Here is a 19,378-nt window from a genome sequence, read left to right on the forward strand (position 1 = left end):
CTCGATTTACCGGTCGATCTTCGTTCCTACCCTCACCTATGGTCACGAGCTTTGGGTAGTGACCACAGAACAAGATCGCGGGTCCAAGCGGCTGAAATGAGCTTCCTCCGTAGGGTGGCTGGGCTCTCCCTTAGAGATAGGGTGAGAAGCTCAGTCATCCGGGAGGAGCTCGGAGTAGAGCCGCTGCTCCTCCGCGTTGAGAGGAGCCAGATGAGGTGGCTCGGGCATCGATTCAGGAGCCTCCTGGGGAGGTGTTCAGGGCACGTCCCGCTGTGAGGAGAGCCCGGGGAAGACCCAGGACACACTGGAGAGCCGATGTCTCTCGGCTGGCCTGGGAACGCCTCGGGATCCCCCCCGGAAGAGCTAGAGGAAGTGGCCGGGGAGAGGGAAGTCTGGGCTTCCCTGCTTAGGCTGCTGCCCCCGCGACCCGGCCCCGGATAAGCGGATGAAGATGGATGGATGGATGGATATAGCATCTGGTTGGTACAAATAAAACCACTTGAAACATCTGCGAGCCGGGCACATCCTTTTGATTCTGCCTTTTATCACCTCCCTTGTGCTTCCGTTCTGGTTCAGGGGATCCTGCTTCGTCTGCAGGCTTTTGGCTTTGAGCCACAATGTCTGACACAGGAATAGCGAGACACGTGCGATTGGGACAGCTTAATGCTGGCGAATAAATGTTTCATTCTGCACAAGAGCTCAGCACGTTGGCTCTCCGCTCTATTTAGTAGGCTGTTTTCTATATCCATTCTGGAATCTCCATCAATTCACTGTTCTATTCTGAGTTGTACAAGAGGAACGCCAGGTCTTATCTGGGATCAGACTCTTTCTACCCACTGACAGGATTCATTTGACATAAAGAATAAAACATTACATTTTTGGTCAAGATTTAAAGGTCCAGTAGGATTTTATTACATTAACTGATTCTTCTTGTTTTTATTGATGGTAGGTTGTGTTGGTTCTCAGTCTTCCAGGTCATGGTAAATCAGAAAAAGCAAAAAACGAAGAATCAACTGGTCAAATTTAAGTGAAGACGTTTCACCTCTCAAGACGCTTCTTCAGACTGGTCGAGGGTCCATCAATAAATCACGAAGATTTATTGATCCGTCAATAAATCACGAAGATAAATCACGAAGATTTATTGATGGAGCCTTTCTAAAATGTTCAGGTGAAAACAGGTTCTAAAGTGTCCTGTAGAACCCGTTTACTGTTACTGACAAATTGAAGCACGCACGCCCACACACAAACACACACTGCCAATTGCCACTGAAAGAGAATTGGCCAATATTTTGTGGACTGATTGCAACACTTTTCTACTTTATCTTTATCAATCTTTGCATCATTGTGAAAAACATTTTCAGTGTGGAGCATTTTATTGTTTATATGTTCATTGGTCTGATCATGCAGAACACTAAAAGGAACACATCCATTCAGGAAATAGTCTCATATTCACTCAACTCAAAAACACATAATTTTGTTCGAGAGAGAGACAGAGAGACCAAGAGAGAGAGAGAGAGAGCGATCATTCTTCACTCAAACTACTCACTTTGCAGAAGCATGATGTAAATAATAATCTCAAGTATAATGATATATTTATATTTATTTTTCATCTGAGCAAAACAACAAACAGAAAGTAGAACAGTACACTACATAAAACATAACACCAGGATGACAAATATCAGAGTCAAATACTGTAGATAGAAGTGGAAGAATAAAAATATTTTAAGAAAAATAAAGTATTTTTATGTAAGATGTTTATTTAAAGTGTAAGGAGATAGTTTCTTGATGATAGCTATAACGCAGTACTTCATCCCCAAGCCAAACACATTGCAGAAGAACCATGAAGCAAAGTCTCTTTATGGGTCAGATGAGAACTAGATAGCAAGCTTGCCCACCTTTTTTCAGCACATTGTATTTGTAAAAGCTAAAGTGATGAAAAGGAGAACTCTCTATAGCTGTCTTCCGTTAGCTGAGCCCCACGCGTATCCTATTAAAAGCCATCGCTGTTGTCCTGCCAATCATTTATTCTGTGACTTTTCTTCTCTCTGTCACTGTCACCTTGCGGTAGGTGGGGATTTTGGACACTGTATTGCTGGACGACCTGAATGCACTGCTCTGAATACCAGGAGATGTGTTCCCCTCGGTGTAGAGGACTTTTTGAGATGCAGAGATATTGCTCCTTGGTGATAGACTCCCTCTCTCCTGGACCAACTGCTCTCCGCTGCTCATTGGCCCTCCAACCACCAGAACTCTTTGAGATCCTGAGAGACCTTCCGCCTGTAGAGATCCACCTTGAAGCACTTTCATTGAACCTGAAGGGACCTTGCCTTCCACGACCATCATGGTCTTGGAGCCAGCGAAGTTGCCAGTGTTGATCAGGTTGGCGCTTCCACCATGGACCCCGCTCGCGCCTACAAGCATCATGCCAGGGCCCTGCATTTGGCTGGTAGACATCACTGACTGCCCTTGAAGAATCAGACCTTGGGTAGGGGCAATCTGGTTGCCATTAACCAGCACCATGCCCTGTAGGTTGGTGGCTGGTGCCTCAGCGAGCAGCACAGTGTTCTGAACCTGTGGTTGCATTACGTAGTGCATCGGTACAGGGGCTGCGGTTAGGTAGACCGGCTGTTGCTGCTGTTGAAGCACGAACATCTGGCCTTGATTTGCACCGCCTTCCGCCATTGTGGCCATCCCTTCCATCATAGTATTTTCCTTCAACATCTGAGAGTGCTCAGATGCCTCCCTGACCACTGTGTGGGCTGTTATCGGTAACGGTGGCTGCAGCTGGGGTGGAGAGGGCAGCTGTTGGGCAGCCATCAAACTTGACACTGAGCTCTGGGTGTTAGCAGACGCACTGGAAAGAGGTGCCAATACTTCTTTGATTTCAGTTTGAATCTTTTTGCCGCCACACACCTCAGCCAGGGTCTTGAACTTTGGTCCAAGTTTATCGAGGAACTGCAGGTCATTGTCAGACTCTAGGAGGCTGCAGCAGCCCACCGAGCCAGCCGGAGAACCCTGGCCCTCGTAGTCATAAACCAAAAAGCCGTCCCTCACTGCAAGATTATCATTTCCACTCATCACCTTCTGTACAAGGAGAAAAAAGAATAATTACCAACATGTAGTTTATTACATATTCTTTGTCATAAAGCAAAACTCTATTTTATGTTGGTGTTGAATGAATGAAAGTATACAAAAAACACAAAATGAAAAAAGCTACTGTTGCATGTCCGGGGTCTACCCCACATCTCTCCCAGAGTCAGCTGGGATAGGCTCCAGCATCTCGGCGACGAAAACAGACGGAAAATGACAAAAACAAATAGAATGGCATGCAATCGAGCACAGGCCCGTAAGGTTTGCTTGAAGCGTGTCCCACCCTTCCTTAGTATTTCCTAGACATTGGTTTCGTGCTTTTAGTGATGTGTAGATGCACTATTGGACAATGTTGAAGGAGACATATTTTGAAAAACTCACTTTTCCCATGTTTCAACACTAATATGGTGTTTTTGGGTCATTATCAACCCAAAAACAGCTAAATAAACCATCCAGTCAATCCAGCGTAGATCTGTAATCGCCTACTGAAACGCGTCTGGAAGAAATCTCTCCCCCTGTGATGTCACAGAGGGGCAACATGCACATGCATGCACATTCATTGCGTGCACGCAGCTGCATGAGTGCACACAATGAACTTAGTTTCGGTTTCTGGCAGAGCTGTTTGAGAGAGAAATGAGGGACGCTGTCCTGCAGCATCTGTTTGAGAGAGAAATGAGGGACGCTGTCCTGCAGCATCTGTTTGAGACAGAAATGAGGGACGCTGTCCTGCAGCATCTGTTTGAGAGCGAAATGAGGGACGCTGTCCTGCAGCATCTGTTTGAGACAGAAATGAGGGACGCTGTCCTGCAGCATCTGTTTGAGAGCGAAATGAGGGACGCTGTCCTGCAGCATCTGTTTGAGACAGACAAGAGGGACGCTGTCCTGCAGCATCTGTTTGAGACAGAAATGAGGGACGCTGTCCTGCAGCATCTGTTTGCTATTTTGACCAAAGACTGTCACAGATATTTCATAGAAGTGTTTTTTGAACTGCGTTAACTTGTAGAAAGAGGGTCGAATATGTCTCCTAAAGAAAGTGAAAATAAATCATGGATCCGCCCCAAAATCTAATGTTTCTCTTTCTTTCCACTGAATGTCATTGAACTCAATTTAGTAGGGTGTGTGTGTGTCTGTGTGTTTAGGGAATATTAACACAGTAAATATATGCCATTATATTTGATTGCATACGTGTATTTATCAATAACAGTATAGTTAGAGAACGCAAAGACTCGAGTTATTACCCTTACCTGAGTGAAGTACTGTTTCAGGAAGTGGTCTGGCAAAGCCATGCCATCAAAGATTCCTGCACTTGCTCCTGCTTCTCTGCCTTGAAACTCAGAGTACAACGCACTGCTGCCCATCTGGTTCTGCAGCCCCCATGCCCCGTCCCTGTGGCCATTTGCATAGCCATCTTGGTAGAAACCGCCGCTCATCCCATCCATAGTAGTGAAGGATTTATGGGAATCCATTGCTACCATGGGGGCCCCTGCTGACATTGTACCAGCCATGCCCATGGCGGCCATGTTGGCCATGTTTCCATCACCATGTGTTGCAATATTCATCAATGGCACCTGCTGTAGTTTGGTAGAGCGGAGTAAACAGTTACTCTAAAAGCCAGCAGCCAAACACGAGTTCATACAGCTGTAAGGAGGACATCAGCTTCCTGGCTTGCTTTACGTGCACGTGCATGTTACAGAGAACATACACACACTTCAGAAAACTCTTCTGGTGTTTCCCCAAAACACCTCGTTAGTAATCCGGCCTCACGATTCCTGCGTTAATGGATCACCGATACCAGCTGCCAGTGACCCAACGTCCAGCTCCAGCTTATCCTCGCTTTGTGAGGCGAAGCTGTTTCGTTTTGTGTTTTGTGTTTTGCGTTAGCATTTTGTCAGCCAGTGTGGTGGCGGAGGTGAAGACTCAACATCAGAACAATGTGGGATATTACAAGATGGAAACCTTTCCTACGCCGGCCTAACCTGCACAGTGCTTACCGTATTCTCTCCTTGGCCCTCAGTGTGATAGTTAATCAGATGTGATTTGGTGTCGAAAGGCATCTCAGTAAAGCCCCATGGCGGACCGGCAGCCCCCCCACATTGGCAGAAGAGCAGCAACAGAGGAATTACTGTAAAAAGTAACAGTAGTTCTAGTCTGACTTAACAGACGAGCATATTGTGGAGAGGCTGTACAATTCAGTTATTCACGTAACAAAGGTGTGCAGAGTCAAAGACGCATGTCAGACATTGGTGTTTGCTGTCGTAATGAAGCAGCGGTCAGTGGAGTCGATCCTGCTGCTGAGTCAGCCTCCCTGGCCGGTTCACTGTGGACATCCGCCACCCATCCTGTCTACAGCAGCGGTCCATGCATGTAGCTTAAACATAGTGGCTAACATGTTTTCAGAATATATTTAACAGTGATGTCCCACAAATAAATCTAGAATTGTGTTGACAAATAACAACACTGCCTTTTGTCCCGGCTCGGTCTGAACTCCAGCAAACTGTCCCAGAATCTTCCCCAGCAACAGCATCACATGACACTCACATAGCAACAGCAGCAGGCCCAGAAACAGCAGTCCGATTCCTGCAGGTCCGAGCCCCGTCTCCTTGCTGACCTGGCTACAGACCTCTCCGTCCTCACAGGTACAGACTTGGACCTTCATTTTCTGTGGTTCGTCACAGGCGAGTCCCTGCTCGTCCTTCACCACGAGCTTCACGTCGTACTCGCCAGGCCACATGTGATCCTGCGCCCTCAAGATCGCTGCAGTGTCTGACACACGAAGACAAACACACTCAAAGCATGAAGAATCGCTTCACTCTGAAGCAATCAATCATATTCTGTCATCGATTTTCCCGATTTGTAAACTATAGGATTCTCCTCACCGTTCAGATGCTCCACCTGCCATTTGCCGTCCGTGTCCTCTGGGACAATGGCAAAGTCAAAGGGAGGTCCATTCGGGAATAAATCTTCATCTTTAGCATTTACAATGACGGAATCATCTGTGGTACACATGGTCTGAATGTCACTGGTCAGGGTGGGGCAGTGGTCATTAAAGTCTTCCACCTGGATGGCAATGGTGCCGGTCGCAGTTTTAGCAGGGATGTCTGTGTAGAAAAAACAGGAAGGAATCGTTTTTCACTCTTCAGACGCGCTCACGGGCAAATGTTTCACAATGTTTCATTATCGTGTCATTATATATATATATACACACATATATATTTGCCTTTATCTCAACAAACGTCACGTTATAGCTCTGCTCCTTTGTTGGGTTTCTATTAGGTAAAAAGTACCTGGTACCAGGTAATACTTGGTATTTTAAAGAAGGCTGAGCAAGTACTAAAAGATCACATGGAACATTGCAGATGTTTAACTGGTCAGCTCATTTAGTGACCATAACTAACAGGACTACTGGTGTCATGTGACTACACAGTTCTACACAGCGTTGCTGTGACAACCAGCTACTCTGTGGGACGGCTATCATTTAAAGGGAAACGACCAAATGGCACTTCCTGTTGCACCTTCCTACAAGCTTTATTAAAAGCATTAGTCTGGCATGCAAACACGCGAAGATGAAGCAGAGCGTACCTTCTGAAATGCAGAGCACCTTCGCAAAATACGTCCCGTTCACCAGATATTCAGATTCTCTGTCGGGAATCTTGTTCAGTTTGATGTCAGCTGTCTTGGGGTCGATGGTGAGCCAGTTGCCAGGGTCGGATCCCTTGGCGTACCTACAGCACAAATAAGTCACAAAATGAATCCGCAACGTGACTTTATTTCCTCTGTGTACTTCTGTATATTTGTGTGTACTGACCTGACATTCTCAGCTAGTCTTCCAGTGTCCCCGTCTATAGCAGGGTAGTTTGCGATGACTTCATTAATGCGGACCGACTCGCCTCCCTCTGAGATTGGAATGGCTTTGACTGCAGGGTCAAACCTTGGACCCTCGGGCTGATTCTTCACATTGATTTTGACGGGATATGTTTTATATTTCGTACCAATACCAGGTCCACCACCAGCAGCCCATGAAGTGCCGCCGCCGCCTCCGCCACCGCCACCGCCACCGCCGATGCCACCGCCGCCTCCGCCACCGCCGATGCCGCCGCCGCCGCCGCCGGCACTGCCAGCACTGCCAGCACTGCCTCCACTTGCTCCACCTGATCCACCTGCTCCACCAGATCCTCCAGGTCCTCCAGATCCAAATCCTATACCAGCTCCAGCATATTGCCCACCTCCATATGGCGGAGCCTTGTTTTTCACAGTTATGCCGAGGTTAAGGCTTTTAACGTCTTCATAATCCACCGCCTTGAGAAGGACGAAAAACAAATCGTGAACACGGTTTTTTCCCAATCAGTTCATTAACTCCTAAATGACAGTGCAACCCTGACCAGTGCAATGTTGTATCTTTTTTATTTTCCTCGAAGTGTCTCCAGATTCACTCAGGATGCAGTCAGAGGTTTATTTTGCGTCTACGACTCTGTTTAGGCCAAAGATTGCGGCTGAAAGAAATTAGTTTACGACATGGAGTCACCGTGACCTGGGTTAGGGTCTCCCTCCACTCAGCCTCGTAGCTGCAGACTCAGGGAGGAAACAAAGTACGTTGGTGCTTCTTTCTACACAGCTAGCAGTCCAGCAGAGACGCTGCCTTGTAGGACAGACGTTACTGTGTTACCGCCGTCTGTCTGTCCGTCACTCCATCTGTTATTGATCGATGTTTATGGAATTTAGAGGGGGGGGGTCCTCTATCTCACCACTGGATTTCATCTGGATCGGATCCAAATTGCGGATATCGTGATTTAAAAAATATATGTGGGGCAGACTTTTGCTTCGGCCTCCTGTGCATCTCATATTAGAATAGTTGTTTCTAACAGGCGTCGTCTTCTGAGGGGAGCGAGGTGCTGAGCAGGGGGCCGCACTGCCCGAGTGCTTTTCTGGTTACCTCTGAAAACAAAGTCGTCTTTGAGCTGATCTGTCTCTTAGGTGACTAAAATCATCAGAGTTTAATCTGGATCAAAGGAATATTCTGAACCTGGAGGTCAAGGATGTTTAAATCAGTAGGGCGTGGAAGATTCACTCCTGGGGGGTACAAAAACAATAATGACGCCGAATGAACTCCTGTCAGACTGGAGCTGAAACCGGATTCATTTAACTGTCAAATTCGATATGTCTTCCAAAGTTATGGAGCTAGATGCTAAAGAAAGCTGCCATGAATGAATTATACGAGAATGGCAATGTGATTCCAGATTGTAGGCTTCCAAAGTCTTCTGGGTCCAAGAGCATGGGACTATTTATTTTAGAACGGAATAATGGAGAAGCTGAGCTGCTTGTGTGGACGTTTCCACCAGTTCAAAGGTTTCTCCTCCTGGTCCTGCGCTGGTTAGCCGTTTCTTTAGAGTATCGCTGCCGTACCTTGTCCAGCATCAGGACGCCCTCGTTGGTGACGGGGTCTGTTGTGATGCTGAAGTAGTTTGCCTCATTGCCTTCGGAGATGTCAAACACAGCCTCCCAGTTCTCTGTGGCCTCCTGATCCAAGTCAAAGGCTTTGAGTCTCATCACCTCTACGCCTGCTGTGTTCTCCTCAATGCTGCCGCCATACTGCAAGTAAAGCACATCCAAGGCAGCAAATCAATCTCTGGACTAATGCCATTGATTAACATCAAGTCAACTTTAACATCCTCCGTGACATTTACTTTATTTACCTGCCTGTGTCTGCCAGCAGGATTATCTAATATCTACCATCCACGCTATGAGTATCAATGAATCAGTGCAATGTGGTGTGGATCCAAATGAACTCTGGGCCCGTCAGGTTTGGATGAGGCTTCATTGTCTCAGAGGATAATGTCACGCCAATAATGGGGAAAGCTGCTACCTGCTGTTTTTCCAGCGTGGGGAGGTTGTCATTCACATCGATGACGTTAACGGTAACGGTGCCGGTTCCCGTGTGTCCATCAGGTCTACCATCCAGGTCCTGACCTTTAACCGTCAGAATGTACTGGTCGTTTGTCTGAGATGAGAAAACATCAGAAAGGAAATGTTAATATCAGAAGGAGAACGAAGTCTCACGTTTGCTGCCTAGAATAAAACAGAACATCTTTTAAAGTGAACACCCGAGACTTTGCGTCACCTTCCAGGCGACGTTCAAGACAGTTCGTGAACTACTAGGGCAGGACTTTGTTGAGTTTACCTCTCTGTCTAAGACGGGCTTTTTGACCACGAGGGCCCCGTCTCTAGTAACGTAGAACATGCCATGATTTGGATTCTGATCAATAAGGCTATAGGCGATCTGAGAGTTCTCATTCCCTGGTTCGTCAGCATCGCTGGCCTTCATCTTCATAACCACGGTCTCTGTAAAGAACAACATGAAAGAACGTCACTACGGCCAAACGCCAGGCGATAGGCTTCGCCCGGGACGCTCTGACGCTTCCCCCACCAGTTCCACATTAACTTGTCCCGCATTCTCATGACTATAGGTTGACCTAGCGTCGTCCGTCTGTGGGCAACACCGGGGAAAGTGTGTCAATAATATTGTGTGATTTACACTTCTATTAAACAGCTAATCAAAACTCAAACTCAGCAAGAGCACAGAGGAAAGACTCGGGATAACTGCCCCTCATGTGGGGCAGGACTGAGGACGCGAGGTCATTACGAGTAGAGCCACAGACTCGTTCCGCTGAAGCTACTCGAAACCATCATATATGCTGATCCGGCATTCATCCATTCATCTTCTGAACAGCTTTGTCCGTTACCGGGTCATGCTGGAGCCTATCCCAGCAGTCTACGGGCGAGAGGCGGGGCTACACCCTGGACAAGCCGCCAGTTAATCACAGGGCTGCCCACAGACCGACCATCAATCACACACACGCCGGCGGACAATTTAGTGTCACGATACACCGAAGCTGCGAGTTGTTGGTGGGAGGAAGCCGGAGAACCCGGAGAGAACCCATGCAGACACGGGAAGAACCCATAGAGAACCCACGCATACACGGGGAGAACCCGGAGAGGACCCACGCACGCAGACACGGGGAGAACCCATAGAGAACCCATGCATACACGGGGAGAACCCGGAGAGGACCCACGCACGCAGACACGGGGAGAACCCAGAGAGAACCTATGCATACACGAGGAGAACCCAAAGAGAACCCATGCATACACGGGGAGAACCCGGAGAGAACCCACGCACGCAGACACAGGGAAAACCCGGAGAGGACCCACGCAGACACGGAGAGAACTCAGAGAGAACCCACACAGACACGGGGAGAACCCAGAGAGGACCCAAGCAGACACGGGGAGAACCCTGAGAGAACCCACGCACGCAGACACAGGGAAAACCCGGAGAGGACCCACGCAGACACGGAGAGAACTCAGAGAGAACCCACACAGACACGGGGAGAATCCAGAGAGAACCCACGCAGACATGTATGTCTGCATGCAAACTCCTCACAGGAAGGCCGCAAGTCGGATGCGAACCTTTGACCTAATTGCTGTGAGGCAACAGCGCTAACCACTGCACCTCTGGCGCTGTATGCAGCATACAAATGCTTTTATCTATTATTTATTACAGAAGGCAGCGCGGTGGAGCAGTGGGTAGCACTGGAAGGTTCCCGGTTCAATTCCTTTCCTTGGGGAGTTTGTATGTTTTCCCCGTGTCTGCGTGGGTTCTCCCCGTGTCTGTGTGGGTTCTCTCTGTGTCTGCGTGGGTTCTCCCCGTGTCTGTGTGGGTTCTCTCTGTGTCTGCGTGGGTTCTCCCCGTGTCTGTCTGGGTTCTCTCTGTGTGTGTGCAGGTTCTCTCTGTGTCTGCGTGGGTTCTCCCCGTGTTTGTCTGGGTTCTCTCTGTGTCTGCGTGGGTTCTCTCCGTGTCTGTGTGGGTTCTCCCTGTGTCTGCGTGGGTTCTCTCCGTGTCTGCGTGGGTTCTCTCCGTGTCTGCGTGGGTTCTCCCCGTGTCTGTGTGGGTTCTCTCCGTGTCTGCGTGGGTTCTCTCCGTGTCTGTGTGGGTTCTCCCCGTGTCTGCGTGGGTTCTCTCCGTGTCTGTGTGGGTTCTCTCCGTGTCTGCGTGGGTTCTCCCCGTGTCTGCGTGGGTTCTCCTCGTGTCTGCGTGGGTTCTCTCCGTGTCTGTGTGGGTTCTCCCCGTGTCTGTGTGGGTTCTCTCCGTTTCTGCGTGGGTTCTCTCCGTGTCTGTGTGGGTTCTCCCCGTGTCTGCGTGGGTTCTCTCCGTGTCTGCGTGGGTTCTCCCCGTGTTTGTCTGGGTTCTCCCCGTGTTTGTCTGGGTTCTCTCTGTGTCTGCGTGGGTTCTCTCCGTGTCTGCGTGGGTTCTCCCCGTGTCTGCGTGGGTTCTCCCCGTGTCTGCGTGGGTTCTCTCCGTGTCTGCGTGGGTTCTCTCCGTGTCTGCGTGGGTTCTCCCCGTGTCTGCGTGGGTTCTCCCCGTGTCTGCGTGGGTTCTCTCCGGGTTCTCCGCTGTCCTCCCACCACCAAAAACATGAAAATCAGGTGAATTGATAGGTCCAAATTGTGAGTGTACAGGAGTTCATGCCGGTCTCTATGTGCACTGGTGACTCATCCGGGGTGTACCCCACCACGGCAGAGTTACGTTCCCGAGACTTTGAAACATGAGGCCCCTAAAGCCATGTTGAATAACAGGACAGAGCCTCGTGAGAACTGAATAGGAAAGGCGACACACTGACCTGCAGGACTGAGCTCATTCACCTTTCCAGACACCATTTCTTCAAAGATGGGGGGGTTGTCATTCTCGTCTATAACCTTGATCCGTATGTCAATATTTTTCTCTGCATGCAAGCCATCGCTCCCTCGAGCAACTCCTGACAGCTGGAAAAGAAAAGTCAGACGTAATCGTCTTCATCTTCCTCAGCAGATGCCTTTAAAAACATAACTGTCACATATCCCAAAGGCGAAACTGTAAAACATAACGTACCGAATCAACACAATAGAACAGCATGAGATGTCACTCACGTTGTACACAGCAATCTCCTCCCGGTCAAGGATCTTCGTCACCCGAATGTGTCCGGTGTTACGGTCAACGACGAACACGTGGAAGGGATCCTGGTTCGCACCGGCGCCCACCAGATCGTATTCAATATTCTCAAGGTCTTCATAATCGGATCGAATCTGAAACACAGGTTCAAATCAAATCCAATCTACTTTGTGGATTTAGGAATACATAGAATCCAAAAACAACATGTTATGACGTGGTGAGAGCATCGTGCGCTTAGTGGAACGTCAGACCCCCCCCTATGTCCTGGAGCAATGTGCGTTCGCTCTATGCTCAGAGCGCAGGGATGGATGAAAGGCAGATTGTCATTGAAGAACACAGAAGGATAAAGTTTGACACAGAGGACAAGCTCTGGAGGACATTTTGTCTTTTTCTGTCCGCTTCAGAGTAGAATGCAGCGGCTCACCCTCATGACGTAATCTTCCTTGGTGTAGTCTTCGTTTTCCCGAAGACCCTTTGCTGGGGTTATCCATTCTCTCCTTTTTCTGACATGATTGTCCCCCACGTTGGCAGTCGCCACGGCAACAACCTGGAGCAGCAACATAAGGGGTTTAAATTGTTTCACAAAGAGCAATTCCAATTGGCCCAAACATCAACCACCTGCACCACCACCAGCTTTTGTCGTGTCTCGGTAGGGATGGTGGCGGCTACATGTTTTCCTGCTGAGCGCGAGGCTCTCTCTTCACCCCTCATTTTGCGGTGCGGCCACGCCCTTCAGTTCTCATGCCTCCGTTGTGCTGACATGCCAATGCTTTGTGCAGTCTGGGAGCGGCTACGTTTTTCATCACACGCAAACGAGGTAGACACACGAAGCGTGTTTCATGGAGTTCAGCTGAATGCATTCCAGATAGACGAAGCCGTCGCTCCACAGAGCGTGACTTTAAGGTGTCGTCTTCTGAATTCATGCCCCGCACATCATTCTGCATGCTGAGGGGGGCTGACGGTTAGCTAGCTGCCTTCTCTATGACAGCAAACAGAACACGCTAGTTTAATATCTAATATTGACAAAGTGAAGTCAACATGCCTCAAAGCCATTATCTTGACAGTGTTATGGCATGCCCATAATAGAAGTTAAAGGACTCTAATATTTCCGCTTCAATAGGAAGTGGAAATGGTCATTCATTCAGCGATGGATTAGCTGAAGCCCATCAGGCCTCACACTGGGCAAGAGGCAGACTCCACCCTGGACAAGTCACCAGTTCATTGCATAAGAACTAGAAAAGCACTCCAAGAGCACAGACCTCCTCCAAGCAGCTCATTCCCCTGAATCAGGTCATTGATGTGTATTTTTTACCGGTTTTTGAATCCATACATGGGTTAAGAACAAGCATCCATTCCTTGTGCCGTTCCCGAGAGGAGGGCTAACGTCTCCCAGCGTTTTGCTCTGTGCTGCAGTTCACACAGAATGAGTGAACAGCCGCTCAGTCCCGGCCTCTCCCCCATCGCTGCAGGACACATTTCAGCTTGGCACAACCCCAGAGAAGCAAGGCAGCCAGAGATCGGCTCCGCCACCGCTTATTTAAATGAATGGGTTGGTCTGACATCTTCTCATGACCAGTATCTGTGCATGTACAGACCGAACCTGATTAACAACTGTCTGACTCACCATGTTTGTTAGTTCTTGTTACAACAGGCCCCTGAAAGAGGTTGTTCTGATCCAGTCTGAGCAGAATGTCAGTCAGAATGAAAGCCCATGTGAGTGAAAAATACTTTATAAGTTAGAATTCTACAACCTTCATGGAAACAAAGCAGCTCTGTTTGTCCATTGTGTCTTTGGACCTGAAAGCAGCAGCCCCCTGAGGGGGGAGCGCTCATCATGTGATCCTGGACCCTGTCAAGCTGCCTCTAGAATCTGGGATCAACTCGGTATCATTATTGGTTTGCTTGGTTTTATAGTTGCTTCCGTAGATTGCTGATACACCATAACGTCACAGAAATAGTTTTACTTCAGTTTCCATGTCATTAACACTTCAACATTTGTCTATTCTACAAGTCTAAAAGGTTTTAGTGATTACGGTAATTCACTGTTCAGTGTGACGAACAGGACAGGTGAGCGACCGGCGTCTGCTTTAACAAAGACCGTGGCTCCCTGCATCACAGCTACACCTCCAAAGAGCGTGGCTCGAACCCTCGAGCTAAATAACGTTTAAAAGACACACAGAAAAGCGTCCATTCGGCAGATCAACGGCAAAAGACCACAGAAAAGTAGCTGCACTCACCGTGAGCAGTAGCAGCACAGGCGCCAGGGCAGAAACACAAATCATGTCTGAGGAAAAGTCCCAGGACGCGAATGTGGGGGGCCGATAGAGTTCAACAGGTAGAAATACAGGTGAGCAGAGGAGAGGAGGCGGCTAATGACAGGAGGGAGAGAGAGAGGGAGGCAGAGGAGAGAGAGAGGGGGAAGGAGAGGAGGGAGAGGAGAGAGAGGAAGAGAGAGATGGGGAAGGAGAGGAGGGAGAGGAGAGGAGAGAGATACAGATAGAGAGGGAGAGGGAGAGAGAGAAAGAGAGAGAGAGAGAGAGAGAGATGGGGAAGGAGAGGAGGGAGAGGAGAGAGAGAGAGGGAGAGAGAGGAGAGAGAGAGGGGAGGGAGAGATAAATAAAATAAATAAAAAAGAGGAATATAATCTTACCAATAAACTTTATATTATGCACTTGCAATAACTATTGAACAAGTATTACACCAATATCTACTCACCATTAGTTGTGGTCTTCTGTCCTTGAGAGTGGCTGGTGTTGGGGAGGACGATGCAAAGGACAGGGTGAAGTGGAGAAGGCTGGGTTCTGAAGGAACAGCTTTTTCTATTCTCATTTCTCTGCTGCTTAAAAATAAAATAAGCAGTAAGTCATAATTAAATATTTAATGGTGGAACCAACAGTCCTTAAAAATGTACTGGCTCCGTGACTCAGAGACACACCTGCATACAACTGTAAAAAGAACGCCACTCCCTGCCTGCGGGAATGCCAGCCAGTGTAGTGAAATATGCTTGGATACATAAAAAGCCCTCCAGCGAATCACTGTAATTAAGTAATTAAAGAAAGATATATTATCATTCAATCCAACAAACTGAATATCTTATGAGAAAAAAAATGTACAAATGGACCAGACCAATGTGGAGAGGGGGGGGGGGGGGGGGGGATTAGGTGGTGGCCGTTAGGTGGTCGGTGCCTGTAGTGGCGGCAATACCCGAACCCGTTGGTGGACACCGGCAGTAAGGGATGCCATCAAGCTGAAGAAGGAGGTGGCAGGCAGGTACCGACAGGCCAAACGGAGCACATGCAGCTACCGCGGTTGCTGAGAGGAAAATCCGGGCATAGGAGGATTTCAGTGAGGCCATGGAAAACGACTTCTGGACGGCTTCAAAGAGGTTCTGGACCACCATCCGGCGTCTCAGGAGGGGGAAGCAGTGCACGGTCAACACCGTGTACGGTGGGGATGGTGCGCTGCTGACCTCGACTCGGGACGTTGTAGATCGGTGGAAGGAATACTTTGAAGACCTCCCAACATGCCTTCCGGTGAGGAAGCAGGGCCTGGGGACTCTGGGATGGGCATTCCCATCTCTGGGGCTGAGGTTGCAGAGGTAGTTAAAAAGCTCCTTGGTGGCATGGCTCTGGGGGTGGATGAGATCCGCCCAGAGTTCCTTAAGGCTCTGGATGTTGTAGGGCTGTCATGGTTGACACGACTCTGCAACATTGCATGGACATCGGGGGCAGTGCCTTTGGATTGGCAGACCGGGGTGGTGGTCCCTCTTAAGAAGGGGGACCGGAGGGTGTGTTCCAACTATAGGGGGAGCACATTCCTCTGCCTCCCCGGTAAGGTCTATTCGGGGATACTGGAGGGGAGGGTCCCCCGGATAGTCAAACCTCGGATTCAGGCGGAGCAATGTGGTTTTCATCCTGGCCGTGGACCACGGGGAAGACCCAGGACATGCTGGAGAGACAACGTCTCTCAGTTAACCCATTTGTGTTTCAAACCAGACAAAGATGCCTCTGCGTAGCAAAAACAATGAAACACTTTCCTTGATTTTGTGAAGAATTCTTTATTTTTTTTAATCTTTATATTTCGCTTGCTGTACATGTCTGTGATCTCTTCATGGCAGCTGGAGCTGAAAGCAAAACTCTCCGTCAGTCCCAAAGGAGTGTTTCTGCCATCAGGGTGAAACCGGTTCCACCAGAAACGGTGATCCTGATCTACTGAACACACGCACGGACACGCCCACATCTAAAACCACACAGACACACAAAGAACTAGAAAACGACAATCAGAGATTGCAGACCCTCGCCTCCAAAAGACTATTGGATCTTGTGAGACAGTAAACAGGGCTTCCGGATCAGAGGGGCCAAACCTGCTCTAGCTTGCTGCTCCGGAACGTACTACAAGACTCCTTCTGGACTCTTTTTCCCATCATGCCATTCGTGTCCCTCCCTCTTAAAGTGGCAGTTTACAGCACAGGCACAATTCCAGATGTAAAAATAATTCTAGAATCTGGATCCAGATCCGGATCAATGCCATTCTCTGGGAGGACCGAGCCACACACAGAACCTTGCTTGTGTAAAAATTTCAAGTCGATTGGGTTACTAGTTTTTGAGTTATGCGCTCGGACAGACAGACAAACAAACAAACAGACAGACAAGCAAACAAGCAAGCAAAGAAGCAAACAAACACACCCAATTGCAATACTCTCGCCTCCTCTTCGGCGAGGGTAACAAGAAAAGAATCATGACCAACTATAGATGACTATTAAAGGCTTTCATAACATTACATTTTCCACTAAGTATATTTATTACTTTGTTGTCAATCAATTTGTAAGAAAGAAAAACACGTATACTGTATTACAAACAGAATGCATAAAAGAAGATGATAAATGAACTCACGAGTATTGGGAAGGTTGGAGCAGAAAACTCTTCTCTCCATGGTGTAATGAGTTTGTTACTTTATTGTCAGCAGTGGAGCTGGGAGGTGAAATAAGAATTCATAGGGGAGAAAATAAATAAGCATTTACTTAACAGCAGCGCATTATACGTTGTTTTCGACTGCGAAATAAAATTTGCAGATGCAATATGGTCACCTCCACTGAGTGATAAAGCAGTGCTCTGCCTTTTCTCATTATGATCTTGTTTAACCTTTAAGCAATATGTCCATGGAGCTATTTTAACAGTATTTCACATAAAAAGAGAGTACAGGTAGTTCTCAATTAACTTATTTGGTTAAATAAAGATAAAATAAAAAATTGTATTAACATTTTTTTTTTTTTAAAAAGGCAGCCTGTCTGACATGACAGGTTGTAAACAGCATAATGTAATACTTGCAGGTTAAACCCACATATTTTTTACTTTTCTAAGATGGTAACATTTATCCATATTCCATAACAAATTTCTCTGAAAATGGGTCACAGCTCCAGTTGTAATGAGAGCTGTGCCCCAGCAATGAACAGAGACGAAGAGTCCTGGAGCAGATTTCTTTACTGAATTTTACAGATTGAAATATAATCGTGAAGTTATTTTCAAGAAGAGTTCTCATCTCATTCATCAAAAATATGTCAAATGAGGTTTACACTTCGCAGGTTCTGGTGAAAATACATGTCGAACATGTTCTACCAAAAAAAAATAAGAACATAAAAACACTCACCCTCTGTACAACTTAATGAATATGGTCTCAAAATTGGGCACCGTCAGCTTGCAAACTTACGTCTCCAATTTGTTTTCTTTTCCACAGCGGGAGCAAGTTCCCAGGATATATTTGAGTGCAATCTTGTTCGTGATAAGCCCATTGATGTTCAAGGCCAAAAATAGAGGTGCAATATAAACATACAATACACATTCTAAACCAGGGGTGGGCAAACTTTTTGACTCGCGGGCCACAATAGGTTCTAAAATTTGACAGGGGGGCCGGACCAAGCACAGATGTATGGAGTATTTGTGTGAGCTAATATAAATGACACATGAAAGCTATAGCATTAAAGGATTTGGCCTTTTACATGTAGCATTACAGGGAAAAGGTCAACTGAATGAGGTTTAATTATAATACAGTTTTATTTAATGATATAATTTGGACAAGTTCGGCGGGCCGGATTAAAAAGACCAACGGGCCGCATATGGCCCCCGGGCCTGGGTTTGCCCATGCCTGTTCTAAACAGATTTAAAATAAGAGCAGTATTATTCAAAACTATTGACTCAAGCCAAGAGAAAGATTAAACAGAATGCAGAATTAAGATTACAAAATAGGATCATTTTCATTTAGAAAACAGAGCCAAGTAATACAGTATAAAAAAAATCTGAGATTAAAAATGTTTGTTACTACAATTGTGCTTTCGGGAAAGAAAACCCCCCAATAATAATCTTAAACCTCCCAGGCACCTTTTTTTTAAAATATCCAATTACATAGTACATAAATAGATATATGGTGCAGCACAAAATCATCGAAACGGTCAACCAAAATACAAAAAACAGTTGTCTGGTCAGATTTAGAAATCAGCTCTACTTCCTTTAGATTAGATCATTCTTTATCAAAATAGAATTTTCAAACATCCCAAAAGAATACAAAAAACAGACATTTATTAAACGCTCTTATTGATGCACACGTTCAGCCAATACAATGCATGAATGATATGTCATGAAACTCTAAGACCCCGTAAGATGTTGGGAGACCAGGCACACTTTGCTCAAACCAAATTGCCTTATTTCAACTTGTTTAAAAATGATAAATTAAGCAAACTAAATAAACTGTTTTAGAAACCCAGAGGCCCTACGGGAGGCGGGACAATTGATTCTATGACATCCAGCAGTTTTTGAGGAGTAGATCCAGTGGCGTCGTTAGGCCTATTTTAGGGGGGCCTTGCACATACACCCTGGTGCCGTTGCAGCAAACCTGCACAGCAGGGGGGGAACCCGTCAAGCAGCGGATCCGGTCGGGCTCGGCGCCGGGCGACACGACGGCTCACCTGGCCCTGGGTCAGGAAGTTTGCCATGAGCGCGCCCTTCACCGCGTTCTCCAGCTCGCAGTCTTTGAAGATGAGGAGGGGAGATTTCCCTCCGAGCTCCAGAGTCACCGGCTTCACCCCCTTGGAGGACATTTCCATGATCTGAGCCAAATGAGAACACGAGACACGTTAAAGAGGCGCCATCTGTCTCAGGGTGTTTTGTCCTTCGGGTGGACCAGCATCTGTCTCAGGGTGTTTCGTCTTTCAGGTGGACCAGCATCTGTCTCAGGGTGTTTTGTCCTTCGGGTGGACCAGCATCTGTCTCAGGGTGTTTTGTCCTTCGGGTGGACCAGCATCTGTCTCAGGGTGTTTTT

The 19,378-nt window shown here is 47.5% G+C and overlaps 1 protein-coding gene across 1 annotated transcript; it reads right to left on the reverse strand.

Moving 5' to 3' along the window:
* Window positions 1-1,580: 1,580 nt before the first annotated feature.
* On the reverse strand, window positions 1,581-12,167 carry LOC137899123 (desmoglein-2.1-like). Its single transcript, XM_068743137.1, has 12 exons — window positions 12,046-12,167; window positions 11,760-11,901; window positions 9,266-9,426; window positions 8,951-9,085; window positions 8,491-8,676; window positions 6,896-7,386; window positions 6,670-6,812; window positions 5,967-6,188; window positions 5,629-5,853; window positions 5,082-5,212; window positions 4,335-4,661; window positions 1,581-3,084 (listed from the first exon to the last, which is right to left on the reverse strand). Exons 2-12 carry the CDS (start codon window positions 11,794-11,796, stop codon window positions 2,023-2,025), a joined length of 3,120 nt encoding a protein of 1,039 aa, XP_068599238.1. The 5' UTR covers window positions 11,797-11,901; window positions 12,046-12,167; the 3' UTR covers window positions 1,581-2,022.
* Between the last annotated feature and the right edge of the window lie 7,211 nt (window positions 12,168-19,378).

Source organism: Brachionichthys hirsutus, chromosome 9 (assembly GCF_040956055.1).
Source record: "Brachionichthys hirsutus isolate HB-005 chromosome 9, CSIRO-AGI_Bhir_v1, whole genome shotgun sequence".
NCBI lineage: Eukaryota > Metazoa > Chordata > Actinopteri > Lophiiformes > Brachionichthyidae > Brachionichthys > Brachionichthys hirsutus.

Coding starts and splice junctions, on each gene's coding strand:
- LOC137899123 (XM_068743137.1), bottom strand. CDS start 11,796: ATGGTGTCTGGAAAGGTGAATGAGCTCAGTCCTGCAG. Junction 6,813..6,895: donor AGACTAGCTGAGAATGTCAG/GTCAGTACACAC, acceptor TTTGTGCTGTAG/GTACGCCAAGGGATCCGACC. Junction 6,189..6,669: donor GGTGCTCTGCATTTCAGAAG/GTACGCTCTGCT, acceptor TTTTCTACACAG/ACATCCCTGCTAAAACTGCG.